Here is a 26,942-nt window from a genome sequence, read left to right as displayed (position 1 = left end):
GGAGAGCCACGTGGGTGGAGCTGGGTCGCAGCTCGCATGGGGGAGTCTATCCCGCTGGCCGCCCCGGTTCCGGTGGAACAGGCGGTGCTGGAGACGTTCTTCTCTCACCTGGGTATCTTCTCTTACGACAAGGCCAAGGACAATGTGGACAAGGAACGAGAGGCCAACAAGAGCGCGGGGGGCAACTGGCTGTCGCTGCTGGCGGCCTTGGCCCACCTGGCCGCGGCCGAGAAGGTCTATCACAGCCTCACCTACCTGGGGCAAAAACTAGGTACCTCCGCCCCGCCCCCCGTGCCCTTTCAGGAGGAAGGAAAGGGGGTGTATTCCCCCATCGGCAGTGGCTTGGGTTCCCTGTCTCACTCCTACCCTCAGGCTCAACTTGGCACTCCCAGATCTCCTCCCACCGTTCCCTTCCTCCCTTCGGCTTCCACAAACCCCGCCCACCGGCCTCTGCTGTTGATAGATTGGCCGCCGGGGTGGATGCTCTTTTTAGGGCTGTGTCTCAAACCGATGGGTGTATCCATTTTGCTCAGTGCATGGATTGGTGCCATAAATGAAAAGTTAAGCAAACTGTATGTCTTCGCTTTTCTGACAAATGACACTGTGGCCAGAGGAGCAAAACTTGGCAATACAACCTAGTTAGAATTAATGAACACTTTTGTCTGGCTTTTGAAGTTAAGGCCCCTGCGAGTTACAGATGGAGTCCTACCCCTTCTTAGGCCGTCAATAAATATTTAATGGATGAGGAAATAAATGAATACTGGACAGGAAAGGCAAGAAATATGCCTAACACTAGCAAGAGGGGACTTAAGGGGAAAATGGTAAACACTCTTATCATTCCATCTTAAATCTTGCCCCTGAAAATAAGATGCAAGAGCTGATTCAACCGATTTTCACTAGTAGAAACAATTAATGAGTAGATCAGAAGGAAATAAAATATGTGAAAGCCAAGGGCTATGCATATAAAGTATTACTACTTACAATTACCAACAATCAATATGAATCCCAGAGCTTTCAAAGTTAGTATTTTGGCCTATTTTTAGACCCTTTAATTATCAGAAGCACAGGGTCTGGTATGAATGAACAACACATACATGCAATAAAGAATAGAAAGGTAAAATTGAGTGCAGATTCCATTTTGATTTATAGCCCCCAGTTTCTTTATGTTGCCTGAAGGTGGCCATGTACATACTGCCTTCAGTAAACGCCCAAAGGGCAGGGCTTTCCAAGATCTTTAACTTTTGCCTTAGCTGTTCAAATAATAACTTGTTGTTTAGTACGTTGACTTACTGGCAAAATTGCTCAGATAGAATCACCTTGTGTATTTTTTCCACCCTTTTTTACAGTGGCACTTCTCACAAATTTGCAAGTGCTGTGGCAGTGTTATTATTTCCCTTTCTGTAGATTAGCAAATTGTCTATGTGCATTTTTATGGGTAGGTGAGAGGTCTCAAACCAGAATACCTGGCTTTGAACTGTCAGATTGTGTTTTTATCCAGATGATTTATAAAAAAAAATTGGTGTATGTATTATAATTTAAAAATACTTTGTATATACAGGTGACCCTTGAACAATAGGGGTTTGAACTGCATGGGTCCACTAATAGATGGATTTTTTCCGATAAATACAGTACAGTACAGTAAATGTATTTTCTCATCCTTCATGATTATCTTAACATTTTCTTTTCTCTAGCTTACTTTACTATAAGAATATAATATATAATACACATAACATATAGCATACATGTTAATCTACTGTTTATGTTATCAGTAAGGCCTCCAGTCGACAATAGGCTATTAGTGATTAAGTCTTGGGGGAGTCAAAAGTTATATTCGGATTTTTGACTGTGTTGGGGGAGGTCAGCTCCCCAACACCCCCTCCACCACCCCCTGGCATTATTCAGGGGCCAGCTGTATTTGGAAATGGGGAGGATTCTGGCTATAAAATGAAGGTGGGTAATTTTCTGGCAGTTTTAGTTGTTTCTAGATTCCCCCACCTCATGAAGAATGGTGATTGATCCCAGTGCCATGATTCTTAATTTCTTTAAGCTCATCTATGAGAATTTGATGAAACCCATGGACTTATATGGAAAATATATGTGTAATACAATTTTGCATTTAATTGGAGATGCTTCAGTTGGATTTCCTAAAGGCTACTGATGGACCCCAGTTTAAAAATCTGTTACTCTAGTTTAAGTTGTATGTGTCTGGTTTTAGGTAAACAGAACTGGCTGCCCTGTGTGTAAGAGCACGTGTGAGATCATCACTGTCTCTGCCTTGGGTTCTGTGCAATGGCCCTTATTACGTAAAGTGATTAGTTCTGCGTGGACCCCCAGCTTGCATGGATGAGCCTGAAGGCTGCACCTTGAAATTGATCCAGGAGCAGTTTACACTATGAAACATGCCCAGGCATGGTTCAGGCTCCCAGGTGATCTGTGACTTCTGAGTGAATGTTCTGAGAATTGGCATGTTTAACTTTAATGCCTCATTAACTTATTCACATGTATAGTAAATGTAGGTTCCAGATTTTATTTTATTTTTATTTTTTTTAAAGATTTTATTTATCATTCGAGACACACAGAGAGAGAGAGCATGAGCAGGGGGAGAGGCAGAGGGAGGGGAGAAGCAGGCTCCCCGCCGACCCAGGACCCAGACGTGGGGCTCGATCCCAGGACCCAGGGATCATGACCTGAGCTGAAGGCAGACGCCCAACCATCTGAGCCACCCAGGCACCCCGTAGTTTCCAGATTTAAATTTTTTTTTTTAAGATTTTTATTTATTTATTTGACACAGAGAGACACAGTGAGAGAGGGAACACAAGCAGGGGGAGGGCCAGAGGGAGAGGGAGAAGCAGGCTTCCCACGGAGCAGGGAGCCCGATGCGGGACTCGATCCCAGGACCCTGGGACCTGACCCGAGCCGAAGGCAGACGCTCAACGACTGAGCCACCCAGGCACCCCCAGATTTTAAATTTTAACTTTGCATCCTACAGTTTTTTGATACTGGAATGTTTGTGATATCAACATGCTTATGACTTTGTGATTTTTTTTCTTAAAACCTTGTGGAAAAATTTTTGTGTTGCCACTTAAGACATTCCCATGTTCTTCAAATACTTTGCTAATTAGAATGTATTTTTTTTTTAAAGCAAAACAAAAAGTTTTATGTGTATTTTTAAACATTTAAAACATGGTCCAAAAAAGTGAGTCTTTTTGACCTCACTCCTGTGACTGGTGTTTTATCAGAGACCTTGGCAGTGAATCCTGATTATAGATGCACGTGTGGGCAAACACTTGAGGCAAAGGACAGACCTGACAGGGAGACTTCTGTTCCTGTATTGGCTCAGTTCTGAAAAACTTTGGGTGGACCCCTTACCTTGGAGCTTTCTCTTTCCTCTGAGGGGAGAATATACCTGTTTGTTTTTTTTTTTTTTAAGATTTTATTTATTTATTTGACAGAGAGAGACAGCGAGAGAGGGAGTACAAGCAGGGGAGTGGGAGAGGGAGAAGCAGGCCTCCCACTGAGCAGGGAGCCCGATGCGGGGCTCGATCCCAGGACCCTGGGATCATGACCTGAGCTGAAGGCAGACGCTCAACGACTGAGCCACCCAGGTGCCCCGAGAATATACCTGTTTGGGGAAGGACCAGTGATAAAAATATGCCATCTCAATGCCTTTGGAGGATTTTAGGTCATACTTTCTCCCTTTTGTTTCATCACTGGAGAGTTTCCGCAACCTCTGGTTGCTAGAATTTAGCATGGTAGAAAATGACTTAACTTGAGAACCAATGTTTATAAATTATCATTAACAAGAAGTTGTCGGATAAAATACTCAGACATCTTACATATTCCTTTAATATACTTATTACTTGAAATTTTATCATGTGAGATGGACTGTTGAAATCTTGAGAAATAATGAGGATTCAATACACAGAAACTTCTGGAAATAATTCAAAATAATCATATTTTGTAAATCCAAAAACTTGTAAAGAGGAAGATGTCTCGTGTCTCTGCTTCTTTGTTTCCCAGTAAGAAGGAAGGCCAGTCCCCACTGGATATTCCTAACCAGGGTAGTCAACAAGTAGGATTGTGCTCCTGAGAGCTTTGAGAAAAGAGACCTGTTTAAAAGAAATGCATTAGTGGTCTCTCCCTTCCTTCTAGTGTCACTTGACTAGTATGTTAGTGTCACTAAACATACTAGTGATTGATGTTTATTGATAAGCTTTTCAGGGTATTCTTTGTATTTATGTGGTGTTTCCATTCCCTTAGATAAGGGTAATCTGATGAAGAAAGGTATTCCTTTTTCACCCAGATTTAAAATTGTCACTAAGGCCACCCTGTTAACAGCAGCAGTGAGTACACAGTTGAGGTCAGCTAGCTATCTGTCAAATAGGTAGTTATTCTTTTTTATAGTACATGAAGCTCCCAATTTACCATAGGGTTTTAGAAGTCCAATTAGGTAGTATTTAGAATTTTCTTACATCAGTTATAAATGGAAGGGAAAGGGATTAGTGTTGTGGAATATGCACTTTGCTCCAGGCACATTACATACAGAATGGCATTTCATTTTGTCTTCTTAGCTCTATTACTAGTTTCGTGTTAAAAACAACAACTAAGGCTCAAAGTGGCTGTGTCATTGGCACATCACACGGCTTGTAAGTTCAGAAGCTGGAATTTGGAACTAAGTCGGTCAGACTTCCAGAGCTTTTAGGTTTTTTTTTTTTTTTTAGGATTTTATTTTTAAGTAATATGTACACCCAGTGTGGGGCTTGAACTACAACCCCGAGATCAAGAGTCGCACCCTCCACTGACTGAGCCAACCAGGCGCCCCATAGATTTTGCATGGTACTCTTGTTACCTACCTAACCTAAGAGATTTTTTTCCCTAAACTTGGACACAGAGGTCTATTTATTCCATACTGTTACTTCACAAAATCTGCAAGGTTAGACTGAAGATAGGCAGGGAAGGGAGGGCAAACCCTTCAGGGTACAATCCTGGGTGGGATGTGAATGCTGGGGTCAATCCAACTGCACCACATGGTTTCTGCTGCTATTAGTAGGAGAAATGATTTGAATGCTAGTTACTTTGTTTAGGCATTATATTGAAGAAAACATTTTTAAGTAATGATAGTTTGTGGAGTAAGTAGGGTGACCAATCTTCTAGGTTTGCCCAGGGCCAGGGGGGTTCCCAGGATGTGGGACTAAGTCTGGTTTTCCAAGAAGCCAGGCTTTCGGTGCCAAAACCTAGAAAGTCCTGGGTAGACTGGGACAAGGTGGTCACAGTAGTAGGAAAGGATCTAAGATTCATTTCTTAAAAGGATATTTTACAAATGCCTTGATAAATAATTTTCACTCCCAATTGATGTGTTTAGAATAGTAATAAGTTTATTCATGAAAGCATTCTGTGTATATCAATAGAAAATTTAAACTGTCATCCACCTCTGAGGTTTTTATATATTCCTAAGAATTACTGTTTTAAACCTGCCCTGTTTCTTCTCATTCTCCTAATGTCTTGCCTGTGACCCTTTATTTAGTGGGGTGCAGAATTGCTTAAGAAAACATCTACGAAGCTGGCTCTATAATTATTAGAAATAGAGTTGATCATGTATTAATACAGAGTAAGGAAATGATGTCTATGCCACTTGATCCTTTTTAACTGTTGAAAGGGATGTATTTGGTCTTTTTTTTTTTTTTTTTAAGTAGGGTCCCTCCCCAACATGGTTTTGAACTCATGAACCTGAGATCAAGAGTCACATGCTCTACCAACTGAGCCAGCCAGGCGCCCCTGGTCTTTTTTTTTTTTTTTGCTGATTTCCTTTGGAACCCCTGTGTTACAGCAACAGTTATTTATAATTGCTTCCTGCTCTTACTCATTCACAGCGTGGTGCTTATTTTGTTATAACCTATAGTGTCAACCTTGTCAAGAGTACTAACGATTTCTGGGTGCCTGGCTGGCTCATTTGGAGGAGCGTGCAACTCTTGATCTCAGGGTCGTGAGTTCAAGCCCCATGTTGGGCGTAGAGCTTACTTTAAAAAAAAAAAGTACTACAGATTTCCTTTTTTTTTTTTTTTAAGACTTTATTTATTTGACACAGAGAGAGACAGCGAGGGAGGGAACACAAGCAGGGGGAGCGGGAGAGGGAGAAGCAGGCTCCCGGCTGAGCAGGGAGCCTGATTGCGGGGCTTGATCCCAGGACCCTGGGATCCTGACCTGAGCCGAAGGCAAACGCTTAACGACTGAGCCACCCAGGCACCCCTACAGATTTCCTTTTTTCCCCTGGGATCCCAGTAGTCTGTGTTCTTGTGTAAGGGAGATATATATATGTGTATTTTCCATTTTCTGGGATGGCTTAAAAGATAAGATTCAAAGGAAAATGCAACTCTAATGCAGAAATAAAATTTTCTGATTTATCAGGAATAACAACAGTGTTTTCCAATCGGGTATTCTCTTTTGTTTTAAATATATGTATGGGGAAGAAGGGCTATTTAGATCCAGGCTGATATCACCATCTAGGTCAATTATCCTCTGAAAGAAATGTGAATCCTCATTGAAATGGGGTAGGGGAAAATTGATGCCTGGCTAAGGAAATCATACAGAGGTCTGCTGCTGCACTAATGAGTTGCACCAGGCATTCATTTCTTATTCCTCAGTGAAATTATGAATCACAAAATATTTAAATTCCAATCGTAGGAGTCAGAGAATATGGTAGATGATAATAACGCCCTGAGCTTGGCAGGCTCCACTCCTTTCCTTTTGGAGGCTGGGAGGTGTTTTGTCTTTCTGGTTTCTCTCCCTTACTTGTCACGTGCTACTGTCATTTGCCTCTTAGGGGGCCAGTCCTTCTTCAGCAGGAAGGATTCCATCCGAACCATCTATACGTCCCTGCACAACGAGCTGAAGAAGGTGGTGACTGGCCGCGGCGCCCTGGGCGGGACTGCCCCGCACGTGGAGGAACTGCTTTCCCACCTGTCAGAGCAGCTCTGCTTCTTCGTTCAGGCCCGCATGGAGATCGCAGACTTCTACGAGAAGATGTACGCCCTCAGCCCGCAGAAGTTCATCAACGCTGAGGAGCTCGTTGGCCTTTTGGACACCATCCTCAAGAAATACAGCTCCAGGTGAGTGTAGGTGAGGAGGGTGGGAGGGACACACGGTGCAGCCTCTCACTCCCACGCACACGGGCTCCCTCCCGCACGCTTATGAAGAAGATCTAGGATGACGTGCCTGCGAAGGGGAGGAATCGTCACTCTACATTTTGTACGTATTAATTAAGCAGCAGGTACACATGAGGTACCTTCTCGGGGCCTCATTAACACCACGCTGGGTGGACACTTCTCCAAGCGACAGCCAGAGACCAATGAAGTATCCTTAAACGATGTATTATAACTGATTTTGCTGCTTATGAAAGAGTTCACACAAGGGGAGAATTGTATGTAAAAAATATATATATATATATTTTTACAAACCATTATTCAAATAAACGTCCCTTTCAAAGTAATCACCTTGGTGAGTTATCCACTTAGTCCTCAGATGTAACCATTACTTATCATGTGTTGGAAACTTCTTCATAATCACTTTCGGGGCCTGTGGCATAGTTCTGGTTTTGTTTTAAACTTTCTTAGTGGAGACAGGCATCTGTGCTTTTGAGGAGGGCATACTTAAATTTTTTTAATGGTCAAAAGGCTATTTGTAGCCAATTTAATTAAAAAAAAAAAAAAGGATGTTGATCAGCTGGAAAACTTGTATTTGAAGGAAATTGCTCCTCTTACTTGGAAAAAAAATGAGCCTGGCTATAATGTATTGCTCGCTTCCTGAGCCAAAAAACAATATGAAAGGAATTTGAGAAGCATTGCGTGTTATTATTCAGCTGTAGGAAGGAATGAAGTATTGATACATGCTACAACATGCATGAACCTTGAATAATTATGCTGTGTGAAAGAAACCAGTCACAAAAGATCACATATAGTTATCATTCCAGTTATAGGAAATGTCCAGAATAGGCAAAGTCATAAACACAGAACATAGATTACAAATTACAGACACAGAAAATGATTGTCAGGGTCTAGGGGGGAAGGTGAGAATGGGGAGTGACTGCTAATGGATACGGGGTTCCTTTTTGGGGGGTCATGAGACTGTTCTAAAATTAGTGGTGATGGTTGCACAACTCTGACTATACTAAAACCATTGCATTCTATACCTTAAAAGAGTATACTTTATGTATATGATTTAAGTAGTAAAGCTATTATTAAAAAAAAGAAATAAACAAAGCTGTGCAATGAACACACAAACATCCTTCCCCTGGACTCATATTATTAAAATGTTGTCATGTTTGCTTTATCTCTCTCTGTATACAATTTTAACCCCCCCCCCCTTGCATTGTTTGGATGTCAGATGCAAACATCATGACAGTCTACCCTCAAATACTCAGATTGTATCTTCTAAGAACTATACAAAACTGTAGCATAGTTTTCTCACTCAGGAAATTTGGCACTGATTTTTTTCTATCATCAGCAGTAAGTAGTCCGTATTCAGATTTCCCCAATTGTCTCCAAAATGTCCTCTGTGTTATTTTTTATTGTCATGTATTTTCTGTTTTTATGATATATTCTAAATTTTTGTTTTATCTATTTTAGTAGGTAATACATTAATATGGCTCAAAATTTATAAAGTATGAAAGAATACATAGTGAAAAGTGCCCGTTCTTTATCTACTTAATTCCTTTCCTAAGAGGCAATGAATGTTGTTAGCAAGTTCTTCCTATCATTCTTAAGAGATAGTCTGTACATACACATTTTAAACAAATTTTACATGTTAACAAATTTTCTGTTTGGAACTATTTTATTTCTTCCTCATTTTTTTAAATAAAATAATTTTTTGAAATCCAAAAGCAAAAATACAGTTGGAGATACGACTCTCAAAGGGAAGAGATCTCATGTGGTGATTCCCAAATGCTAACGTGAAAGTGGTTTGCTGAACCATTTGGGAAGCTTAAAAGAAAGAACCATACTTGCCCCCTGCCCCTGCCCTGCCCTGCCCTTCTTCCCTGAGAGGGTAAGATTTAGTGATTCTCGATTGGGTGCCCAGAAACCTGTATGTTTTAAAAGTTCCCTGTGATATTGAAAATAGTCTCCGTGAACAAATTGTTTGGATAAATAAGAAAAAGGTGCCAACACTGGGATAGACTAGGTATTGAACCTTAAACGGTGTGTGTATGCATGTGCGTGTGTATGTCTCGTAGGAATGATTATTACTATTTAACTATTTTCATTTTTATTTGATTAGATTTGTGATCTATCCTTTTTGCACCTTCTTTGAAACATCCCACTTCCCAGACCTTTGAGGATTTCTTTCATTTCCTGCAAAAGCCCAGCTTTCATTCTTGAAGCTTTTAGGGTACTTGGCTGTACCAGGTACTGAGTGGACACTGATGGAATCTGATGGAGCCGGGGGCGCAGTATCACCCAAGGTCAAGGTGTTTTCATCTGTCTCTATTTTCCACCCATGCTGCCTTTATCTAATTAATAGGGAATTACTGATTATAGATACATCCAACCCTAAAAATTATCTTAATTAGAAACTTTGGGTTAATTTGAACATAAATTCCTTAGTTAAAAAATTCTGAAAAGTTGAAATTCTGTATAATATGTTGATTTTGGGGGGGAAGTGGAATTATTTTAGGTATAAATTAACATACTTTGCCTTTTGCCAGGATAATATCCTTTTTTCTGTAGACCTTTCTCCTCTTCTTCCTCCTCCTCCTCCTCCTCCTCCTCTTCTTCCTCTTCCTCTTCTTCTTCTTCCTCTTTTCCTCTTCTTCCTCTTCTTCTTCTTCCTTTTGATTTGGCATCTGTGCTATATCAAACATTTCTTTCATGGTTCCAGTGTTTAGAGAAGTAATTCATATTTTGTATTCTATTGTATTGAAAGAGTTAATCCTTTTCCCAAAGGACCCAGTTGATCTTTCAGGAAATATTTATTTGCCCCAGTATATCCGATCCTTGTCAGAACGCTTCTAAAATATTGTGTGAATCTTTCATCTTTCAAACGATGAAATGCTTTTGTATTAAAAAATTAACAAGCGTGACGTATAACGTGGAGTCTAGACCTGTGGCCCTGATGTGAGATGCAGATTCTATGTGAGTTATTGCAAGGCCCAGTCTGCTTTCATGGGAAGCATGTTTTGTTTTTGTCCTTTGGAAGCCAGTTGTGTTCAGAGTAGAACAGTATTAAAGGTTTCCTCTTTTGGCAAACTTATTACATTATTAAGCAAATGTAAATTATTGCTTACAAACCACAGTCATTGTGATGCTGCATTTCAAATTGAATAATTAACATTAATCATACAAGTTTTTATTGTGTGCTCTTAGAAGGAAGAATATGAATTTAGCTCATACAGGATCAGGATGTCTACTATGCCTTGAATACTTTTGAGGAGAGGTAGAACTTGGGTTTTGTTTTGGTTTTTTTCCCCAAGGAAGCATCAATGGAACATTTTTTGATTCCGTAGAATTCATTTTGAATTTACATACCTCTTTTGTACAGTGGGCATAAAAGAAGATTCTGGGGGCGCCTGGGTGGCTCAGTCGTTAAGTGTCTGCCTTCAGCTCAGGTCATGATCCCAGGGTCCTGGGATCGAGCCCCGCATCGGGCTCCCTGCTCTGCAGGAGGCCTGCTTCTTCCTCTCCCACTCCCCCTGCTTGTGTTCCCTCTCTCGCTATCTCTCTCTCTGTCAAATAAATAAATTAAAAAAAAAAATCTTTAAAAAAAAAAAAAGATTCTGGTTAATTTTTCTATTTCATAGTTAAAGCTGGAAGATGGGTTATAAATGCAAAATATTTACTCTCCTAAGTCAAGAGTATAATTTTAAGAAGTAATTCTTTTAAAGAACAGAGCAAGTATTTATTCGTTCCAGACAGCTTTTAAAAATCCCTCTGTTGGGGGCGCCAGGGTGGCGCAATCAGTTAAGCATAGGACCCTTGGTTTCAGCTCAGGTTGTGATCTCACAACCGGGTTCTAAGATTGACCCTGCCCACATCAGGCTCTGCGCTCAGCATGAGTCTGCTTACGACTCTTCCTTTCCCTCTGCCCCTCCCCGCTGTGTGGGGGCACATGCTTACGCGCTCTCTCTCTCTCAAATAAATAAATAAATCTTTAAAAAAAATTCCTCTCATGTGGCAATAATATACCATTAAGTGACTTATATCCTTTAACCATGATTTTACAGATAGATTTTAAAGAACTTTTCTGTTTTTTTTTAAAGATTTTACTTTGAAGTAATCTCTACACCCAACGTGAGGCTCAAACTTACAGCTCTGAGACCAAGAGTCGCACTCTCCACCGACTGAGCCAGCCAGGCACCCCAAAGGACATTTTTAAAAATTGAGTTACAGTGAAGTTTCTGTTTGCATTTTAGGGAGCACAGTTTTTTGATCTGAATGCTTCAGATGACAGGATTCTCACCAAGGGCAGAACTGTGATTTATTTAGGCCTTGTGCCCTTTTTCCTTCAAGAAAAGATTTGTGATGATAAGTGAAATTAACAGTTAGTTGTGTGTGTAGAGTTCAACAAGGTGAATTTTTGCCCATTGAAAATTTCATAAGCAAAACCAACAATAGTGTCATTTCTATGGGACACAGTCTACTCTAGCATTCAGCTTATCTCAATCTTAACAGTGAGGGCTGAAGGCCTTCTGTGATCTTGCCCCAGCCTATCTTTTCAAATTTATCTAAGGCCCATCAAATGCTTTAAATTGTACCCAAACTCTTTGTAAAAAGGAAGAAGCTTCAAAGAGAAAATTTTGAGGATTTTAAGCAGAAGCCAAAAAACAATCCATAATCTAATGTGTTCCCCATAAGTATTTGCCATTTCCTACTTTGGTTCATTATTTGTTTTGCCTAGAATGTCCTTGAACTCGGAGGGGAGGAAAAATACCTTTTCTTCTACCCTTCTAAATTCTCAACGGGGGGCCCTTTAACAAAAAACAAATTACCAAGAGAAAAACATACCAGTGTATTTAATGTAAGTTTTACATGTCAGGGGAGCCTTCATAAAATAAAGAAGCTGTTAAATCTGTGTTTTTATGGTAGATTTTGTTAAAAAACAAAATTCAGCTGGGTCCATTTGAAGATGTAAGAGTTTTGGGAAAATGTGCTAGGGTGAAAAAGGGTCTGAGCTAAAGCTCAGGGAAGCAAAAGGCCTGTTCTTTCAGATTCCTCTCTGTGTCTCTTGTGTTTGGAGATAAGGATGCTCCCTTCCTTAGAGTAGGGGGAAAGGCACGTCTCACTTGAGGGTTTTATGACCTGCTTCAGAGGAGGATCAGGAAGTCTTTCCTGTACATATTTCTCAAATTTATTCAACTTAAGGGGCGCCTGGGTGGGTCAGTTGGTTAAGTGGCTGCCTTCGGCTCGGGTTAGGATCCCGGGGTCCTGGGATCAAGCCCCATATGGGGCTCCTGGCTCAGAGGGGCGCCTGCTTCTCCCTCTGCCTCTCCCCCTGTTCATGCTCTCTCTCTCTGTATCTCTGTGTCTCAAATGAATGAATAAAATCTTAAAAAAGAAAAAAAAAAGAATGGGGCCAGAAATTTAAGCCCTTACCTTTACACGGCTGAATCTTAGCTGCTCTTGAAGTTGCATGGCTCAATTCAAATTCTGTCTGCCTTATGGCCTGCATAATCTTTCAACCAAAAGAAATTGCTCCTTTTCTAAAATCTTATTTTATTTTGTACCTCTCATAAGAGATGTGTTTACTTCCAACTTGTATCCATTATAAGTACCTCCTACCTTGGGAAGTCTCTATAAGGCAAACCTTTGGCTAATGCATCTTTATATCTTCAATGTATTTGTATCTAAAAACTAGTAAAAATTTTTTTTATTTATTTATTTTTTAAAAGATTTAATTTATTTGACAGAGACAGAGATAGCGAGAGCAGGAACACAAGCAGGGGGAGTGGGAGAGGGAGAAGCAGGCTTCCCACCAAGCAGGGAGCCCAATGTGGGACTCGATCCCAGGACCCTGGGATCATGACCTGAGCCGAAGGCAGACGCTTAATGACTGAGCCACCCAGGCGCCCCTAAAAACTAGTAAAAATTTTAAATGAGAAGAGACGATAGTTTTTTTTATTATGGTAAAGTATGCATAACGTAAAATTTACCATTTTTAAGAGTATAATTCTGTGGCATTTAGTATATTCACATTGTGCTACAGATTTGTTTTTAATTGTTTTAATCTGACTTCTAACATGAATGGGACCTGGATACTTCTTTTGGAAGGAACTCCTTGATGTGGATTTGTGAAGGAGAGAGTTCTCTCTCTCTCTCTCTCCACCCCCCTCTCTTTCTTCTGGCTTTTTTTAGAGCAGATGTTCTCTGCAAATAGTTGTCAATTTATTCTGTATTCAGACTCTTTCAAGCTCGCTGCCATAGTTGAGGTGTGTATTTTTGGATTACAACAATTTAACAGATCCCCCTATAGTGTGAGTTGTAAATGGGTATGAGGCACAGAGCAGAATGGAAATGGGGAAATGATACATCATAATGCTAATCGCAAAGTCTTGGCAGAATAACATTAACATGAATTTTTAGCTCTTTTTAAGGATGAAAAATAGCTTCGACATTCACATTCATCCTAATAAATGTTGAACATTTAAACATTTTTAGTATATGTTTATGGAAGAGCTTGCTCAGAATTCTTTCTGAAGATTTGTACAGAGAATTCATGTTCTTTCAAGGAGAATGTTGGATATAAATGATGATTTCCAATGAAGCAGAAAAATAACTTAGAGTATTGTTATTTGTGGTAGAATTTTCTTCAATCTTATACTGTTTTCCTGTTATTGAAAGTCTTACTGTGTTCCAAGTTCCTTGGCAAATTTTCTTGATACCCATCATTATAGAATTTTGTGATGCTTTGTGGTCATTAAGTGTCAAAGAGCCTAAACGCTAAGGTGGTAGGAGCATTTCTTACCATTCACAGATTGTGAACCATGCTATAGTGAAGTTGTGTGTGTGCATGTGTATTAGACTTTCTTAATGTTTATTTCAAAGCATGTAATATCTGAAGAGTCCAAATTAATTAATTAAGCGCATGAGCTAGAGGATTTGAAATCTAGTTTATCTTTCTGATTCTTTTTTTTAAGATTTATTTATTTATTTTAGAGAGACAGAGAGTGCGAGAGACAGCAAGTAGAGGGAGAGAATCTTCAAGCAGACTCCCTGCCGAGCACGAAGTCTGATGTGAGGCTCCATCTCACGACCCTGAGAGCGTGACCTGAGCCGAAATCAAGAGGTGGACACTTAACTGACTGAGCCACCCAGGCACCCCTATCTTTCTGATTCTTTGAATGTATTATTAGACTGAAACCCTCCACCCATGTTTTAGCTTCCCTCTCTTGAAGGATATTGAAGGTAAAATGCTGGTAATAGAAAAAAAATAATGTGTGGTCATGTGAGTAACTATATCCTTATCACATGATAATGAGTTTCTATCTTATAATATCTAACCTAGTATGGGCTCTCTAATTAGTGTTTAATAATCCCTCTAATTAATGTTTAAATGGATTTTTTAACTCCAGCTATATTTGTGATGGTTTTTTTTCTTAACTTTTTCATTCATAACCAGTATTTTCCGCTTCAGCAGGGGCCAAAACAGCCATATGAGAAGATTCTGTCTTGTTGACAGTGAAACAAGTACTTTACATGGATTCAGACCTGTAAATCAAATCCTGTGGTGCCTGGGGCATAAGATATGATCAGTAAATGCTAGATGTTGCCCACATATTTAAAATAGGGTCACTTGCAGATGCTTCGGGTCTTTGGGAAGAGTATAAGGGCCTGGTATTGGCTCCTTGAGAAGGAGGGTGCACAGGCCAGGCAGACACTCAAACTCCCCGGGCATTTCTCACAAGAAGCAGCAGCCTAGGCAAGAAAGCTCTAAGTGGTCCAGACAGGGAGGACTCTCCTTAGCCATTGTTACAGAATTTCATTTCGATCACAAACAACAGAATCAATGAGGCAGAAAGTAGGATTCAAATCTTAACATAGTTGGTTGCCATGTTTCCTGAATCTCTCCTGAATCTCTAGTATGTGCCATATGTTCTAGAGATAAAGGAGCGAAGGGAATAGGCAGCTTTTACTTTTCCTCAGGGAGGAGCTCAAAGCAAAGGTGACCATATGTCCCAGTTTGTCGGACAAATTATGTGATGAAGCTACTCAAGTGGAAGACAGGTATTAAGAAACTAGCGGATACGATTGGGGTCACCTGACTTAGTTTGGAGGCAAACAGAGAAGACATCTCTAAGGAAATGACTCTGAAGAGGAGACTTGAAACATCAGAAAGAACTTGCTCTCGCTTGCCTCAGGGTCTCTGTACTTGGTCTTTTCCCCCCTCTCCCTGGAAGGGAGGCACTTCCACATCCGTTCCCCTCCTGCTACCCAATATTACTGCTACCAGCGAATTAGAAAAAATGTTTTACAAATAGCAGGTAGCAATCCATGAGTCATAGAGTTAATTTAGTGAGTAGTAATCCAATTTAAAACATAAGTGTTGAAATGTTAGATTTTTGTTATTTAGCTCCCATTTTGTTTTTTAACTGCGATTAAATATGCAGAAAATTTGGGAGCTAGGATTGAATAAAGGCTTGCCTTATGGAGTTACTATGGAGTTACCATAATACTTTGTGGAGTTACTATGAACGTTAAATAAGTTTACGTGTGTTACATACACATTTAAGAGGTGTTTTAGTGACTTTTTTTTTTTTTTACCTCTGCCTCTTTAGGACCACATCTTGAAAAAAAAGATGCCTTGTTTTGTTGATTATGTTAGTTATACAATTCCCAGAATAAATAAAATAGGCTCGGAAAAAAGTACAGCTAATTTAATTTCTTTGTATTTGAAAAGAAGTTAGCCGCTACTCTCATTTTTTGTTTAAACATCAGGCGGTTTCCATAGGAGGATATGATGCTGACATAATTCTGAGATGGTGAAGTTATGTCAGAACAACTTTTTATTTATTTTTAAGTATATTTTATTTTTTAAATAAATAAATAAATTATTAATTAATACTCCACACTGGGCATGGGGCCTACTATGGAGCTTGAGCTCATGACCCTGAGATCAAGAGCTGACCTGAGATCAAGAGTCGGACACTTAACTGACTGAGCCACCCAGACGCCGCAGAACAACTTTATAAATGAATCGACATGGAGCCCTTCAGTCTTTCTTTTCCCTGCTCCCAACGTAATATTATTCGTCTGGCCACAGTGTGCTGTTTTGAGGGTAGGAAATGCCCACGTGGAGTAACATTTCCACTTATTTCTATTAATTTCCCTTCCCCTCTAGATTTCACCACCCCATCCTCAGCCCTTTGGAAAGCAGTTTCCAGCTGGAAGTGGACGTCCTGAGTCATCTCCTGAAGGCCCAGGCTCAGGTCTCAGAGTGGAAGTTCCTCCCATCTCTGGTGAACTTGCACAGTGCTCACACCAAGCTGCAGACTTGGGGCCAGATCTTTGAAAAGCAGCGGGAGACCAAGAAACATCTGTTTGGAGGGCAGTCTCAGAAGGCCGTTCAGCCCCCACACCTTTTCCTCTGGCTGATGAAACTCAAAAACATGCTTCTTGCCAAGTTTAGCTTTTACTTTCACGAGGCACTGAGCCGACAAACGACTGCTTCAGAAATGAAAACGTTGACTGCGAAAGCCAACCCAGACTTTTTTGGAAAGATTTCCAGCTTCATCAGGAAGTATGATGCTGCCAATGTGTCCTTAATCTTTGACAACCGAGGTTCTGAGAGCTTTCAGGGTCACGGCTATCACCACCCCCATTCCTACAGAGAGGCCCCTAAGGGAGTGGACCAGTATCCAGCCGTGGTGTCTCTGCCCAGCGACAGGCCCGTCATGCACTGGCCCAATGTCATCATGATCATGACAGACCGCATGTCCGAACTGAACAGCTTGGAAAAGGTGGTCCACTTCTATGATGACAAAGTTCAGAGCACCTACTTCCTAACCCGCCCGGAACCTCACTTTACCATTGTTGTCATTTTTGAATCAAAGAAATCTGAAAGAGACTCCCACTTTATTTCCTTCCTCAATGAGCTCTCACTTGCCCTTAAGAACCCCAAAGTTTTTGCGAGTCTGAAGCCTGGCTCCAAAGGCTAGCAGGTGGTTTGTGTGAAAGGTTTGCAAGACTGGAAAGTTTGTTCCTAATTGCTCTAATGATCTGCTGTGGTCTGTGATTAGCGTTTCCATCCATTCATGCTTCTTTCAGAGCTAAATTAAAGACAAATCCTCCCTAATTGTGTCACACACTTCATAAGCAATTAAGGCCAATTGAATTAAGTATCCAAAGAGTAATCTAGGAAGTGATCATGGCTACTGGGTCTCTCCATGGTACAGCAGAGCACCTGCGGTATTTTCTCCTATTTTCCTGTGTTTCATGTAGACTGAATATTTATTGGCCTTTGGTTGTTCTTTCCACCTGTTTTATATTGTTCTAAACTTTGTTTTAATGCAATTCCAAATGCCTTCTCTTTTCCCCTCCTTCCAGGACCAGTAAATGGGATAAGATATTAAATGGCCTTTTCAGAATCAAGGACTGTATGTTTTTTATCTCATAAATTAGCAAATTAACATGAAATTAGTTTTATGATTCTCATCAACAAATTGATATTTTGGATGGGTTCTTTGGGTGTAGGTGTAGGTGATCTACACACCTAACTGCATTTGTGTTTACCGTTATAAAGTATGAATTTTTCACTCTGTTTGAAAGTTAGTATGAGCCATAATGTGGGGTTTCTTCACTCTTTGGCATATTATTTACTTGGCTTTCTGTTTATCACCTTTCTGCTGAGATGTATGTTCACGTTTGGCTCCACTCCCTGCTTATTCTTAGGCTGCAAAAGCATGTAGTCTTCGTTTTTCAGCCACTTTTAGACATTCGTGTGACTTAGCCTGCTTTTATAATATCAAAATGTTGGTCTCAATACATTGTACTTGCTAAAAATGAATTGTGCATTCAAAAGACCTCTTCATAGTTGAGTAATCAGATCAGTACTTAATTTAAGCACATCTGAACTTGGGTTTCAGGACTGCCTCCTCCAGATTATTCTTAGAAGCAGTGATCCCTCATAACACATGCTGCCTTTTCCTTCGGTAGGTGTTCAGGGGGAAGTAGATGGACCCGTGAAGGCCTGATAGGCTGTGAACTTCACTTCTAGGTTATTGATTCAGAATAAAAATAAGCCACAAAGAATCATTGAGTTGTTACTATTTGATAGTTCCTTCAATGCTTGGATGCTACATAATGATCGGATTGGTCTGGTTTCTCATGATTGCACAGAGCCAGGGTTTTCCTGGGCTGCCCCAGCAGGTGAGCTGGCCATGGGCAGAGTCGCTCCCAGCCTGTGCCAGGAGGCCTGCCCACCTCAGGCAGGACTACGTGCTGGGAGGACCTATTGGCCTATTTTCTATTTCTTTTCTTTTTCTTTCTTTCTTTCTTTCTTTCTTTCTTTCTTTATTAAAATAAAAGTCACATATGTAAAAAGCCAGTTTGCTTTAAATAGTAGTGATTTACTTCTGCATTTTATTCACTCAGGTTCTATAAAAATCTGAACATTGAACTTATATAAAACATTGAAAACAATTAGAACTAAAAAGTCAAATCATTTTTCTTCCCTTTTGTGTTTTGCCAAGAAGCTAGAAAATATTCCTTGGTGTTCATGGATTATTTTTTTTCCTAGATAAAACCACCATTAGCCTTAATGATGTGGTCTCCCATGTACCTAAAAGAAATATGCTTCAGTAGAACATGGAAGAAGAGTGTAAATAAAGCTTATATATAATATTTAAATAACCAGTCCTTGTCTAGAACATATTTTAAATGTATATTTATTTTTAAACATATTTTGGTTCAAGCCAAGAAACAAAATGATTCTACTCTGAGATTTGTCCTTCAGTAATGAAATGATCTGTAAAGTCTGTGTTTTGCTAATTGGAAGAGTAAATCTGCATATTTTCTGCAGACTGTTTACTTTGAAATTGTTTCTAAACCACAGCTTGATCAGTTTTCATGTGTAACCAGGAGTGTGGTCAACACTTACTGAATTTGCCGACAAGTCCATGAAGGAGTGTTCACTTGAGGATGCTGTTTGGACTCAGGGTGAACGTTCACAGCTCTGTCCTCTTGGGTCCAACCTGGTATCTGACGACATCATTTTAGGGAGTGTGTGAAAATACAGTCGTCCCCCCTTATCTGCAGTTTTGCTTACCTCGGTTTCAGTTATCCGCGGTCACCACAGTCTGGAAGCTGAAAGCCGGGGCTCCTCCTCACGAATCACCAGGAGGTCAGTTGTAGCCTCTTGCTACATTACAATGCCTGTGTCATTCCTATCACTTCATCTTGCTGTGTCAGCATTGGATCATCTCCCGTCATCCCAGGAAGGGTGAGTACTGTGCAAGTAGAGATTTTGAGAGAGAGAGACCACGTTCACATACCTAGGATTACAGTATAGTGTTACAATTGTTCTGATTTATTATTAGTTACTGTTAATTTCTTATTGTGCCTAATTTATAAATTACACTTTATCATAAGTATGTGTGTATAGGAAAAATCATAGTATATACAGAGCTTGGTACTATGCAGTTTCAGGCATCCGTTGGTTGTCTTGAGCATACTCCTTGTGGGTAAGGGGGAGACTAGCTGAATGCTTAACTGAGGAGCCCATACCCTTTGTATTATTTCTTTGTGCATTTGGACATCTTATAGAAAATTTACTTACAAGAAAGAAAATAGTTGGTAACTCACTGCACTCCTGGGATCGTTAGAATACGTCCACCCTTTGATCTAGCAGCGAACTTGCCTTTTTTTTGGCTTGTCAGCCTCTGAGCTTGACTTTCTTACCTGTAAAATGGGGATAAGGAAATGTGGGCTGCTTTTTTCAAAGGATATGTAAGAATGGAATGACATCATGCATGTAAAAAAGGCTTTGCAAGCTTACTTGGGTTTGAAAACTATATAAATAAAAGATGGACCATTCTTTCCTTAAACTTAACACCTCTCCTGTTACCATCTTTCTCTTCAGATCTGGGGCATACATGTGCTTGCTTAGTCACTATGTTTGAACAGTACTTAAAGAACTAGTTTAGAAGGGGAGGCAGATAAATGCCTAACCCACTCACCCTCCCTTCCCTCTCTCCTTATTTTAGAATCCTTGTGGTTCTTTGTTCCTAAATTTTTATGGTTGGTTGATAGCATCACTTCAGTTCTATATTCTTACTGATTTTTTTCTTTTTTCTTTTGGGGGGGGTCCGGTTGCTCTTTTAATTGCTGAGTGAGGTGTGTTAAAATCTCTGTGACTGTAGGTGTCTTCCTTTATTTCTGTCAGTTTTTTGCATTTTGTCCTTTAAAGCCGTTTTTCTTAGGCCCATAGACATTTTTAATGTTTCTTTCTCAGATATCAGCCATGTTATCATGATGAAGTTTCCTGCTTTATCTCCATTACTACTCATTGCTTCGAAGTGCATTTTGCCTGTTTTCTTATGACCCAGCTTGCTTATGCTTACTGTTCATATGGTATGTCTTTTCCTATCCTCTCACTATTTGTATCTTTATTTTTAAAGTGTCTATGGTAAGAACTAGAGAGAGAAGACTGATTAAAAAGAGCGATAACCACCTCTGTGTGCTGCAATCTGACCATCTCTGCCTTCTGATTGAAGTGTTTAGTTCATTTCATTTCATACCTGTGAAGTTTCTACAATCAGGACTTTGCTGATGGTATCCTTTAGCCATCACTGAACATACTTTTCTATCTTTTTTTTCCTTTTATATTGGAAGTTAGATTAAGAGGTTTGATCAGATTTCTTTCCTTTTTCTTTTTTCTTTTTTTTTTTTTTGGAGTGACTATTGTGTATTTTATTGGGAGGCAGCTAATATCTGGCATTACCAGCCCGGTGCCCCCTAACTCATTATTTTAAAAACTGGCAAGTGGGGTGCCTGGCTGGCTCAGTCGGTGGAGCATGTGACTCTTGATCTCAGGGTTGTGAGTTCAAGCCCTACATTGGGCGTAGAGCTTACTTAAAACAAATCTTAAAAAAAATGATAAAATAATGAGTTGGTTAGTATCTTCTAGAGGTACTAGGGAGTTTTTAAAGAAATATATAAGAATATATGAGGATTTCTGCCTTCTGCCTCTTAAGTTTAACCCCAAATTTGAAATAAGGCAGCCATTTTTTCCCCTTATTACAAGACACTTTAATGTAAATGTTATGATCCTCCTTTATTTCTTCCTCATGGTTCATTTTCTTCTCTCTTAATTACTATTGATTATTTTCCTCTGATTTTCTCCTTCGTCCCTCCCTTAGTTTTTAATATCTTCCTCACCAATTCCACTTAGTCACTTTTCCCCATGCCTCAGGGCGCCAGGACATAACCCCAGGGGTCTCTGACCCAGTTCTGAAAAGCCATACTTGAGGGGCGCCTGGGTGGTTCAGTCGTTAAGCATCTGCCTTCGGCACAGGTCATGATCCCAGGGTCCTGGGATTGAGCCCCGCATCGGGCTCCTTGCTCAGCGGGAAGCCTGCTTCTCCCTCTCCCACTCCCCCTGCTTGGGTTCCCTCTCTCACTGTGTCTCTGTCAAATAAATAAATAAAATCTTAAAAAAAAAAAAAGAAAAAAGAAAAGAAAAGCCATACTTGAACGTATTCATCTTGATTGTTTTTACAACTAGTTAGTCTTTTTCAGGCAGTGAGGAAGGAACACGTAAAGGGGAAATATCCAGGACTGACGCGAACGGGTGCCCGCAGTTGAGCCCAGCCACTTCGTGAGCACACAAGACACCCGCCAACTACAGCCAAGGAGTGCTGCATCTAGTAGCTTACGTGGCACTTTTTTCATTTTTGGTGTGACAACATGCGGCAGGGCAGGACACCCCTTGACCGCCAGAGCCATCCTGGTCTCGGGCACTCCAGGCTAGGCCAGTGCTAGGGCGGCCCCTAAAGCAACATCAGAGGGTCCGCACGGCCGCTTTCTAGCACCCAACCTTCTTCGTTCAGGTAACCACCGTGAAGCATCAGCTCTGCTGAGGACTGCGGTGCGGCGGTCGGCCCGACCGCGCGGGGCCTGCGAGGCTCGGCCGGCAGGGAGGGGGCCCGGCCCCAGCCACCCCCACAGGCCAGGAGCTGGGGCGCTCCAGCGGGAAGGCGGTGAACAGTCTTCGAACCGGTTTTACTTGCGTGCCTTCCTACCAGTTTTGAAAAACATGATACTTTGATGGATTTTTTAAAAAAAAATCTGGAATCATCCTCATTATATATATGTAAATAGTCTCAAAAGAGTCATTTTATCATGTATCGTAGATATTGACGTTTAAAATGAAAATGTTAATGGTTCTTTTAAATGTATCCAGTGAAATCTTGGTACAATAGAAACTTGATAGCAACCATTTTCCATATTTAAAAATCTCTTAACAAGCTTTGTGATACTCTATCACTCTTTTTGTTCCTTGAACTCCATTCTACCTCTCCCATAGAATTTTATCCTAATATGGATTTTATTTTCTTAAAAAGTATTATTGATCACCCTATGAAATACTAGCTCCGCATATTCCACATATAAATATTCTTTCATGGGGCTCTAAGAGTTTAATGAGCAAATGACATATATATTAGAAACTTTATTTGAACATTGATCTGAACTATGTCTTTCAATGAAATGAGTATGTGTTTATGATGACCTGGTTAAAGAAACTGATTGTCTAAATGTTCCTTTGTTTGGTGGGCAGAGATTTTGATATCCTACAGTAATGCTCCACGTTGCGAACTGTGCAAGGTCTGCGATTCGATGTTTCACGGGTGCAGGCAGAAGCTGGGCGGCAGTTAGTCACAGCAGAACAATAGCCAGAATGTGACCATGTTTGCATGTTCCTGAGCCCCAGTTCTCACAGGGTCAGTGTGGAGGGGCCCAGATGGATGCCTGCTCAGGCAATAGGTTACATTTCAGGAAAAGAATTCTGGTCTTAGGAAACCCAAATCTTTTTTTTTTTTTTAAGATTTTATTTATTTATTTGACAGAGAGAGACACAGCGAGAGAGGGAACACAAGCAGGGGGAGTGGAGAGGGAGAAGCAGGCTCCCAGCTGAGCAGGGAGCCTGATGCGGGGCTCGATCCCAGGACCCTGGGATCATGACCTGAGCCAAAGGTAGATGCTTAACGACTGAGCACCCAGGCGCCTCAGGAAACCCAAATCTTTTACAGGGGTCAGTAAGCATGCCTTCCATTGGCTCGACTGAAACATTATTATCCTGGACAGTTAGCATATTAGTTTCCTAGGGCTGCCATAACAACGTCCCACTAATTGGGTGGCATAAAACGACAGAAACTCATTGTCTCTCAGGTCTGAGGTCTAAAAGTGTGAAATCAAGGTGCTGGCAGAGCTATCTTCCCTCTGAAACCTGTAGGGGAATCTCTTGCCTTCCTAGTCTCGAGTGGTTTGCTGGCCATTTTGTTGTTCCTTGGCTTACAACTACATAACTCCAGTTTCTGCTTTGTCATCACATGGCGTACCCTCTATCTCTGTCTTCACATGGCTGTCTGCTTATAAGGACACCAGTCATATTGGACTAGGGGCCCACCCTACTCCAGTATGACCTTATCTTAACTAAGTATATCCGCAACGACAATATTTCCAAATAAAGGCACATGCTGAGGTACTGGGAATTAGGACTTCAACATCTTTTGGTGGGGAGGAGACAAAATTCAACCTAAAACAGTAACCATGTCTGCACTTTGGTCTCAAGGATGCTTACAAGGATACAAACATCCCTGAAAGACAGTCCGAATTAAGGACAGTTAGTGTCTCATGCCCAAGACCTGCAGAAACACGAAAAACACATGGAAAGCTGACTCCAAATGTAAACTTATGGATGAGAGGTGAGTTGGTTTTTATGTGGGAGAAGAGCAGTTATTGAAGAAGACAGAAGTAGCTTAACCTACCAAAGGCTCCTTCAGAGACTCATTTGGGAAAGAGTTCATACATATGGAAGTTGAGGACCTGAAATTGATGTCCTAATGATGACCCCTATTCTTGCATATCTTGAGAAACAGTCACTACTACACCCCGGGTAGTAGAAACCCAGTCCAAAGATCACTATTATAAGAGATCTGGAGTAGCGCCAGCGTGGCTCAGTCCGTTAAACGCTGACTCTTGATTTCGGCTCAGGTCATGATCTCAGGGTTGTGGGATCTAGCCCCGTATTAGGCTCTCTCTGCTTGAGATTCTCTCCCTCACCCCACTAGCAAGGGGTGCTCTCTGTCTCTAAAATAAATCTCTAAAAAAGAGAGAGATTTGGAGGTGTACCTGGCCTGCCAGATCCAGTATAGCTTGAAGCATTCTTGGTGTTACAACGTCCCTTCCATTTTCTTGAACTGTCAGAGAAGTCTCTTCTAAAGGTTGCAGTTGGGCTGAGCAGGGTCATCAGAGAACTAAAAGAAGGGTCTCTGCCTTGGTTTGGGTAGAAGCAGTGGCTGGCGGGGGTGCGCGTCCAGGAATGGCGGTGGGGGGGGGGCTGTTCAGCAGAGTGACAGATGATAGCCGGTGCAGGGAGAGAATGGACCGGCCAGGAGACAGACGGATTGCTGAGGCAGCAGACCACTGGGGCGGTGGGGTGGGGGAGGGTGGGGGGTCATGACTTCCAGAAACTGAGGAGAGGAATTTGTCAAGACCCTGGAAGTCCTGCAGTTAAGCAGGAGGAGGAGTTAAATTTTTCTTAAAATGGGTATTAATAAATACATGTGACCTCATTTCACACTGCCATTGGCAAGGTCTGGACATGCAGGTTAAACTTTTTGACCAAATGGTATATGGCTCAATTGATGTGGAATCATACAATTCCACAGTAACTCACTAATGCAGACACAGGGTCTTATCTGCATAATTTTTAAAACTCTGCTTTCAATAACAAGGCCACTTTCTGAGACTCGTATTTGTAACCATCTTGCTTATTAGCAAGTATAGTTGTCCTTGGACAGCTGCAGAAGATGATTCTTTATGTATATTTTTAATGTTATTTTTAGTTTTAACACCACCATGAATCTCCAGGAACAATACCGTTTCATTTTATCAAAGCTAAGCCTCTGTGGTCTTGTGTATTTTTTAGAAAGATGATGATATTGAGGAAAAGAAGAGAACTTTCCTGTCTGTGTCCTCAAGGAATGAACTCCAACAAAATGGGACCTACAGCAGCTAAAGAATACCTAGCTTCAACAAATTGTATAGATTTGTCAAATTTCAACTACCCACAAGTGAGAATTGTAACAATATTGGAAAATATTACAATGTCTACAATGAAAACCTCTCCCTTCTTCCCTGTGAAATGTTTAGTAACTTCTTGTGTAGATTTTTTTGGGGGTAGGGAAGGACTTCAAAGGAGGGAAAAGGAGAGTTGAAATCTAAGTTACATGTTAGTATGGGCAATATTTTCTTTTATCCTTCTGTTCCTGAAGTTATAATAAGAAAGGAATGGTGAGGGGGTGCCTGATTGGCTCAGTCAGTTAAGCGTCCGACTCTTGATTTCAGCTCAGTTCATGATCTCAAGGTCGTGAGATCGAGCCCGGGCTCTGCGCTGTGCGGAGTCTGCTGGGATTCTCCTCTCCCTCTCTCCCTTCCCCCACCCTGCTCACGCTCTCTCTCTCAAATAAATAAATAAATCTTAAAAAAAAAAAAAAAAAGAAACAATGACAAGTCCTTTCATTACCAACAAAGATCTCTCGAATTGTGTATCTGATCAGGGCTTGCTGATTCATCAGATGCTGAGGGTAACTTATATTTATCATCCATATATATCGATTACACTGGAAGGTGATAATAGAAAGGCAAAATATAATCAGTCTTCTATTATTTTCCAGCTCTACTGAAGTATATTTGACAAATAAACATACGTTTATTAAGCTTACTTTGAAACCACTTTCCACATACTACCTAACAAAGGTACTTAGTTTTAATGAAAAAAAAAAACAAAACAAAACAGCTATTTTCAAGGCTTTTATTTCCTTATTCCAATCTGTGGGCACAACTTTTAAATTTCCTAATATCTTGGCCTCTTCTGCTTATTTATTATCACTTTATATATGTCACATTGAACGTATTTTTTGTCTTAATTATCTGGAGTTAACAAATATTTAACGAGTGGCAAAAATACACTCTATTAGAGCCATTTGCAACCACATGGATGGAGCTAGATAGTGTTACCCTAAGCAAAATAAGTCAGTTGGAGAAAGATTTCATGTGATTTCACTCATATGTGGAATTTAAGAAACGAAATAGATGAACATGGGGGGGAAAAGAGAGAGGCAAACCATAAAACAGACTCTTAACTATAGAGAACAAACTGAGGTTGCTGGAGGGGAGGTGGGTGGGGGATGAGCTAATTGGGTAATGGGCATTAAGGAGGGCACTTGTTGTGATGAGCACTGGATATTGTATGGAAGTGATGAATCTCTAAATTCTTCTCCTAAAACTAAAAACCAAACAAAAAACAACCTTCTTTCAACTTAAAAAAAAAAAAGCACTCTATTAGAAAATGCTGTAATCTCCTAGCAATGTTATTGACATTTTGATCTTGCTTTATTTTGGTTTTGGAGCTGGTAGATTTGTGTTAAAATTTTTTGGATCTCTTTGGGGTCTGAACTCTCTAAAGAGGCTCTATCAGAAGCAGCATAATTGCAGAATCTCCCATCTGGCCCCATGAAGCTGGAGAGTGGGAGTAACTGGAACTGGCCAGTAGAGGGCAGTACCGAAGCAAACCAGGACTGGAGCTGTGGCTTCCTTTCCCTCAGGGCACAGTCAGTGCAGTTCGGCTTCTTTGGACGGTGGAGAGCTGAGCAGTGCAGGAGTTGTTGTAAAAATGACCATTTTTAGTCTTAAAATTGGGGTTTTCATGACTACGCTTGTAGAAACAGGTATGCAGAC

The 26,942-nt window shown here is 40.7% G+C and overlaps 1 protein-coding gene across 1 annotated transcript; it reads left to right on the top strand.

The window, feature by feature from the left end:
- Positions 1–26: 26 nt before the first annotated feature.
- Positions 27–18,528, top strand: KICS2 (KICSTOR subunit 2). Its single transcript, XM_036070975.2, has 3 exons — positions 27–271; positions 6,821–7,106; positions 16,324–18,528. Exons 1-3 carry the CDS (start codon positions 37–39, stop codon positions 17,138–17,140), a joined length of 1,338 nt encoding a protein of 445 aa, XP_035926868.1. The 5' UTR covers positions 27–36; the 3' UTR covers positions 17,141–18,528.
- Positions 18,529–26,942: the final 8,414 nt, after the last annotated feature.

This window comes from Halichoerus grypus, chromosome 6 (assembly GCF_964656455.1).
Source record: "Halichoerus grypus chromosome 6, mHalGry1.hap1.1, whole genome shotgun sequence".
NCBI classification, from domain to species: Eukaryota; Metazoa; Chordata; class Mammalia; order Carnivora; family Phocidae; genus Halichoerus; species Halichoerus grypus.
The sequence above is the reverse complement of the archived record's forward strand: the minus strand, read 5'-3'. Positions and strand labels throughout refer to the sequence as shown.

Excerpts from the sequence above, each read along its gene's own strand:
- KICS2 (XM_036070975.2), top strand. The coding sequence starts at position 37 with ATGGGGGAGTCTATCCCGCTGGCCGCCCCGGTTCCGGTGGAACAGGCG. Across the intron at positions 272-6,820 it reads CTACCTGGGGCAAAAACTAG|GGGGCCAGTCCTTCTTCAGC; the intron begins GTACCTCCGCCC and ends TTTGCCTCTTAG. Across the intron at positions 7,107-16,323 it reads CTCAAGAAATACAGCTCCAG|ATTTCACCACCCCATCCTCA; the intron begins GTGAGTGTAGGT and ends CTTCCCCTCTAG.